Raw genomic sequence first — 7,982 nt, 5'->3', positions numbered from 1 at the left:
AATGTTAGACTGAGTTTTAACTATTCCTTTCATATATACTACATACGTAAGTTAGATATCATTAATTAGCTAGTTGGAATAATGTTATATCTATATTTTGTTATATGAGCGTGTCCCTACTTGTGATGCGAGTCTGTAGACACATCATTGCAACTACAATGGGAATGGCGTGACGCTAACTATGGTAGTGGTTTGAGACTAAGACATCTCCAAGTTAGTACTTTTGAGTACATTGGCCCTATTATACTTATTTATTGTGTGAATCAGTCTTGTGATTTATTGTAAATGATGATTATGTATGCCAACACCCATGCATATACGTTTTCAACTTTGTGTGTGTCCGTGGTTGCTTGTTATACGTGGCCTTGTGCCTTTGTGCACTTCCACTTAAGACACAATTTATTCTATGCTTACATTACATGGTTGTATTGACTATTAACTATCATAGTTTAGAAACCAAACCTCGAAACTTATCTTATCAGTACCAGCTTTTCAGACTTCAGTTATAGTTGTTATTTGACACACGTTATTATCTATTAATATATTATACTTTGTTAACATGTTGTATTATTATTTGTTTTGTTTATTCCTTCACATGGTAACACAAAATATCTCTGAAGTCACCGGCTCACCGCCTTGAAATTATAAGGTTTTTGACACATCGTTCTTTATATTTCCTGTTTAAATGGACATATATATTTTGATCGAAATAAGTAAACAGGGCTAAAAGAAAATAACACATAAAATAAAATAAAAATGGCAACCGTTTGCTCTGTCTACGAACTTGATTATCAAAGTTAATTAACTATAAAATACTGCGGTTAAAACATTTTTTACACGAAAAAGAAAATAAAATTTTAATTTCGATTATTTATCATCTTTTTGCATTCAACTAAGAGCACAACCAGTTTTCTTGAATTAAATGCCTTTGTGAAGTTAAAACTCTTCGTTTAGATTCTTTTTTATCTTAGTGGTCAAATTAAAGTTCTATGTGAGTGTAACGGTCATTATTGTTGGTGCATACACACAATCTAGAGTGATTTAAATAGGAACCTTTGGGTGTGGAGTTGCACTTGTTTTATGTGAATTTTGTTCCAAGGATTTCACAGTAACGTCGAGCGATCATTTGTTCCAAGGATCTCATAGTAACGCCTTAGTAAATAATTGGACCATGCGGATGATTTCTTAAAACAGAAAAGAAAAAAGACAAGTGAAATTTAACTTGTTCAATTTACTCGTATCGTGAATGTGAGTGTGCACCTTAACATCATGTCCATGCCTACTTTTAACAAAATCATATGTCATTGCAATACAACTTTTACAACGTACATTAATATTTTCATATATGAGCGGGTATATATGTAATTGATCTTTTTAATGGGGGTATATGTAATTCTTCCCAATAAGAAATGCGCAAAATTAATGAAGTCATTCGAGAGAACTAAAGTTATTTTTTTCCGTTAAATCTACTATGTACAACACCACCTTAAGGTCGTTTTTATACTCCATTGCTTCTGATTCATAACTAATAGCTAAATAAAAATGAATTTAAAAAACCAAACCTTAAACTGATTTTATTACAGTTGTAAGGTTAGGGTTTAAGGAAAGAGATACAGATTTAGTGGCTGCATCGAAGGAAAATTTAAGTCGGTTTATATACTCTGATTGCTTTTGATCATAATTTTAAATTATACGTGTAGAGATTAAGACTAGAATTCAAACTTATTCTTATTACAATACATTAGCGCTATATTCATAATCATAATAACGGAAGAGGGTGTTCTATTCATAGCCGGTAGGGCGCCACAGACGAGTTCTATGAAAGGGGCAGAAGAGAGATTAGCCGTCCGTAGTAAAGAAAAGGACGTTCATGAAGGTGTCGACGTGGCTTCAACATGAAGCTCTGTTGGGCATGGCCAAAGGATAATAAAATACGGCCACTTGTTTATTATCCTATTAAGTGTTTTTACTTGTCTACTGTTTTAAGTTTAAATACACATGATACTTTGAGCACAACTTTAATTTATGTTTTTAAAGCATGATCGGTCAATTAGCGTTGCTAAATGCTAATAAACGATAAATGTGTGAATGTGCATAAACAAATGAATTTTAGAGAAAGAAAGCCAACAAACATACATACACAAACACTCACTAATGTAAATGAAGGAACAAGACATGAGTTCATGTCCATTCGTTTAATTATATGAATACATTTTTATATTCATGTTCATTCGTTAATAAAATAAACAAGCATAAACAAACTTCCCTACCACTGGCCTATTGTTATATATTTAACAAAGTATTGACATCTAGATGAATATCAAGATTGTAGAAATATTATTCTTTGCTAGTGGTAGTACATGCTAAGTTGCTAACTGCTAAGTTAAAGCATATTGGCCAAGTTGAAACATTTCTTTCCTATGGGGTGCTAACTAAAACATGACTAATTTATAATCAACAGAGAGTATTTAAATCTAGATGTATATCAAGATCGTAGAAGTATTATTTTTCCCCATGGTATAAGGTGCTAACTAAAACAGCATGACTGGTTTACTACAGACATCATCATCAAATCATCAATGCAGAAAATACATTTCACCAACTTTCAAAACAACATGACTAATATATCAAAGTTTATTTTATAGTCACAATAGGATTGGAATGAAGTCCGTATTAGACATGTAAAGTTGCCATACAATGAACACCAAGTTCTCATCAACTGTCAATATTTTAGCGTCAACTTTAGTCATATCTGATTATCTTAAATGGTTTTCCACTTAGATTGATGCACAGAGCTAGCATCCTACATCCTCGTGTTTACGTCTAATAAACTATGCTAAACTAATTAACTATAGTTATACATATTTGTCACTAGAAATGTAGCAATCTGAACTACAATAAAGATATCCAATTATCATAAATGCTAACTGAAAAATGGAGTGAAATTTAACATTGCAATAGCTACGCACGTGCATGGGTCGGATTTAGGCCCTAATCTAACCAAACCAATAATTCTGATTATAGAAAATATGCAAAATAATCAGTTTCAGTTATCAGATAGTTCAGTTATCGGTTTTTAAGACCCTACGGTTCATATTTTAGTTAACAACCAAAATTTTAAGCTAAAAACTTTTACTTGGGCTTTTCAGTCTCTCAACCAATTGACTAAATTTAACAACCAAAGATGAAAAAAATCATATGCTTTCTATAGTCTTTAGCCATTGGCTGAAAAACCAAAAAGCCAACTAAAACCTTTAATGGAAATTTTGGTTGTTAACCAAAACTAAAAACATATGCGTTCACAAAAGCCCATAGCTAAACCATCGGATAACTAAAACCAAGCAGTCCCCACACTTCTATAACCGAAAATTTCGATTTTTGTTAGATTAACAACTAAAACGACCCTATGCATACACAAAACCTAAAACTAATTTGTTCATTTTCTGTTCTTGAAACCGTTGGCTTAATAAAACAAGCCGATCTGGTAATTTGCTGCAAATTTATAACCAAGTGATACATATCTAATTAGGTGCACATGTTATAAACTGCATATGAAATCTCCCAATCAAATATGGTGCAATATGAACCCTAAAATGTTTCGATTTAATTAATTAATAATAAGCAACAAGAAATAGTTAATTGAATTCATATCATGTTATGGAATTAATACTGCTTCATATATCTATAGATATTAAGATTCAAAAATTTCCCCAAATCAAAACCCTAAAATAACTGAAAGAAGAGTTCAATTAACTAACTAACTTATAATGATTCTTGTTCAAGTTGTTTTGATTTCTGTATCTTCTTCTTGTTCAATTCCTGCTCGTAGTTTCTCAATCGTTCATCCCACTTCTCCTGCAAAATATTCAAATAAAATGATGAGATTTATAAAAATAACCATACATATGGAAGATAGAATAGAATAGAAGACCTTGTAGCTGATTTCAAGGCGGTGCATGACGTAGAAACCGAGACCGCCGCCGACGATGGTACCGGCCGACGTATCCCCATGCCACCGATCGACCCATTCTTCTCTTCTCTTTTCTGCTCTCGCAAATATCAGGGATCTGTATTCTGTAGTGGTGATAAATGGGTTAGAGGGGGTCGTAAGCGGGTCTGTGTTATTAATTAAACGAGTGAAACATGTTAACTCAAACACGATATGTTTGTGAAGGGGTTTAGATGTTGTAACCCAAAATATTACTTTTATCTGTCGCGCTTTAGATCGTGTCAAGAATAACTACCTGTTAATCGGTACTCAATATGTCTCTCTCTATCACTATTGTAGTCGCACGCATTCATTTTGCTTTAATATACTATGTCAGGGATGAACTTGGTATCAGTATTGAAAATACTTTTTAGTATGGTACCGTACTGATGACCAAGATTCAAGAAAATATCGGTACTGATCTCGAAACTTCAAAATATTTGTACTGATTTGGTACCAGTGTCATTTGCTCATCCTTATACTAGGCGTGCTAACATTTAACATATCATCTTACATCCGTCATATCTTCATGCTCTTTGAACAAAACTAGGTAGAAGTTCTAACTTGTATAGTGTATATTTTAAAAAATAATTGGTCTTAATCTAACATTCCAAAATTTGGGCATTTTATGTAAAACATCTAAAATTAATGATATCAATAGTAAGTGTTGGATACGTATTCTTGTGTTATACAATTAACAAATAAACTTAAGGGAACCAAATGGTAGGTGAAAACATTCCTCAACTTAAGGTAAAGAATACATGTCATGAACTTGGGGACTATTTTGGCATTTGCTTTCAAAAATAGGAAAATATGAAATGGTATGATTACATGGGAGTATGGTTTTGAAACTTTGACACAATCAGGGTTCTAAACCTTTAACTTTTCATTTATTATAAATGATCTATACGTCATCTCAGCGTCACATTATTAAGCTCCTCCGCTTTCCATTACTTCATTCACACTAAGCATAGCGACTTTGCTCATCTCTAGGTGTGATCACTAAAGAACAGCAACACGATGGTAAGTCCGTAAGTAAAATGGATAACACAAAAGTAAATTCATTAAGTAAGTTGGCCATTCATCATCTAAGTGCGCAATAAAGCATTGGTTTGAGTAGGGAAGTAATATTGTATTTCTCAAGATCAAGTGAAGCCCATCTCATAGCTCTCACCTAGTAAGGAATGGTTACCTTAGATCATTCATATTTATTTAAAAATAGATTCGATTTTAATTAATTTTTTCTTTGTAATTTATGTTTATCTTGTAATTAGTTTGTAGAATCAGTTTATTATAGTCATTCTAGGGTTTAAATAAATAAGCCTACTTAGGAATAATTGAAAACATACGTGCGATTCAATCATGAAACTTTGTCTGGGACAACGAACGCATGTAGTCATAATTACAGGATGATATAGTTTGAGTGAGTTAAATTAAATGGAATCAAGTGTTACTCTAATGATTCTGCAATTAGGATTGTTTTTTGGCAATAAAGTGAAGGTTAGAAGCATATATGGTTACATTGTTAATACAATGACAATTACATTTTGGATTATTAAAATCAATAGCATTTTCAATGTACACGCTTGTAGGCCTTTTTTTGTGCACAAAAGGGAGGGAGAAGTAAAGGTGCACAAATCGAGTTTTAGCCAAAACAAGTCAGGTTGAAACATGTATTTGAGAAGAAAGGTTATGGTTTGAGTGGTTTAAAACAGCACGTTAACCATTTCTTGTGGAGTTGAGCAACTCCAAATAAGTTTCAATAACAATGGTAACAACCTGATTCCAGCCTTACTGATTGGAACGGTCCCAAACAGTTTCTTGTGTACACATTAAATCTAATGTTACAAGCCTCTGATTCCAGAGCGACAGGTATGACAACCGGTCCAGTTTTCAAAACAAGGTAAACTGGTAAAAACTTCCTAGATATGAATTAATTGTCACACGACCAAAAACCAAACACATACAATAAGCAGCATACACGAGTATTCAACCTCCCAAAAGTTCAAAACGGAGGAACAAGAATCTTAAAGGTAAACAAAATATTTCTTAAAAAAGCATAACCTCAAAACATTACCAAATACTGTCTAGTTCATCCTCTGAGCAGCCTCTTTAGCAAGAACTCTCTCCTTTGCCTTGGTCTTCGCCTGTGACTTTGACCCCATTATTCCACCACCCCACTTCTTCCTATACTCATCATACTTATCATTGAAGTTCGCCTGAAACATCAAAAAAAAAACAAAAAGTTAATTCATAATCACCAATATAATTCTGTAATATAAACTTATATTCTACAATCTACAGAATTTAACTAGTGCATACCTTAACAGCCTCCAAAATCCTGCTAAACTCCATTTTATCTTCGTTCTTGACTGTAGTCAAACACAAAGCTGATGCGGTTTTCTGGTGAACAATCTGGAAAAAATACATAAACATATGTTACATTTAATCAAAACAATATCAGCAGAAGATACCAACTACAAAATGAAAAAACACGTACAGCTCCGAGTCGTGATTTCCCTTTAACGATGCAGTAAGGGATTTCCATCTTTCTGCAGAGCGCTGGAAGCCAGACAACCAATTCAATTGGATCAACATCGTGAGCAATGATCACCAACTGTGCCTTGTTCTATAACAAAACATAAAAGAATGTTAACAGACCCATTCATTAAGCTACCTTGGACATGACGCAATTTTAAATAAAAGAAATAACAAACCTGCTCAATTAGGTAAGTGACATGGTTCAAACCATACTTCACAACAATCGGTTTCTTGGTTTCAACCTGTTTCCCTTCTGACTCAGCTTGAGCTCGTTTCACAAGACGTTCTTTCTTTGCAGCTTTGTCTTCTGGCCTGTACTTGAGTAGCATCTTGAACAAAGTAGTTGCTGCATATTACATACACAATTTCATTTTAAAAATAACTACTTTCAAACCACAAAGTGAACATCATCCAGATTCTAGTAACAGTGTAGTAAAAATCACTTCTAAGAAAAAATTAACCGCTAATCATTGAGCTGTCGATTTAATATTGGCCCCTAAAATAAATAATCAGTCAAACTTCGGTCAAAATTGCTCAAAATCTTTAAAGTATCTAAAAATGTATACCTAATAATCCAATCCAATTAATAAGTTTAAAAAATTACATAAAAAATCCAATCCAATTAATCCCGATTAATACCTAATAATCCAATTTATTCACTAGTCACTACCCTCAGCCTGACTAGCGCCTAGCAAGTTTTACATAGTAAGTACCCTAACGTCTGACTAGCGCCTAACGAGTTTTACATAGTCAGCACCCTATCGCCCCCGACTAGCGCCTAGTTAGTTTTACAACATTCTAGTAATGAACTAGGAACACATTTAAATGCTAACAAAAAATAAAAACTTCCAATTTATTAACACAATAATAAATTAATAAAAATTGAATCAAAAGAGTAAACCAATACCAAGATTTTTGTCAAGTGTCTTAGTGAACTGGTTCAACGCGGGCGGAACCTTCAACCGCTGCTTGAGGATCCTCCTTTTCCTCTGAATTCTCACAACCTGTGGCCATCTCACAAACCTGTGCACGTCCTTCTTAGGAGGCAATGCGCCACCGATCCCGAACTGCTTCGGACGCTTCTCGAACAATGGGTTCACTACCTTCTCCTAAACACACCAACAACAATTAACACAAACTTCAATCCAACATTACAACTAACCTAACACCAATTCCAAAAAGATACCGTTTGTTCAAATATCACAATCATAATAATAACAACAACAACAACAACAATAATAATAATAATAACAATAATAATAATAGGGAGAATACATACTGTTTTCTTTTTAGTTGCGACAGCCTTGACACCTTTCTTCGGAGCCTTCAAGTAAATAATAATAATAATAATAATAATAATAAGTATGCATGTATTATGATTAGCATTATAAGATTATAAATTGAGTCGAATTGAATTAGAGGACTGACCATTGGAAGACACTCGGATTGACGG

The 7,982-nt window shown here is 33.3% G+C and overlaps 1 protein-coding gene across 1 annotated transcript; it reads right to left on the bottom strand.

Moving 5' to 3' along the window:
- Positions 1-5,892: 5,892 nt before the first annotated feature.
- LOC143584394 (large ribosomal subunit protein eL8y-like) lies at positions 5,893-7,982 on the bottom strand. Its single transcript, XM_077066466.1, has 7 exons — positions 7,958-7,982; positions 7,809-7,853; positions 7,437-7,638; positions 6,706-6,875; positions 6,489-6,617; positions 6,311-6,403; positions 5,893-6,207 (listed from the first exon to the last, which is right to left on the bottom strand). Exons 1-7 carry the CDS (start codon positions 7,958-7,960, stop codon positions 6,076-6,078), a joined length of 774 nt encoding a protein of 257 aa, XP_076922581.1. The 5' UTR covers positions 7,961-7,982; the 3' UTR covers positions 5,893-6,075.

Source organism: Bidens hawaiensis, unplaced genomic scaffold, assembly GCF_021521415.1.
Source record: "Bidens hawaiensis isolate Kalapana, Puna unplaced genomic scaffold, B.hawaiensis_p1.1 tig00001521_1, whole genome shotgun sequence".
NCBI lineage: Eukaryota > Viridiplantae > Streptophyta > Magnoliopsida > Asterales > Asteraceae > Bidens > Bidens hawaiensis.
This window is presented reverse-complemented; position numbering and strand designations above follow the sequence as displayed.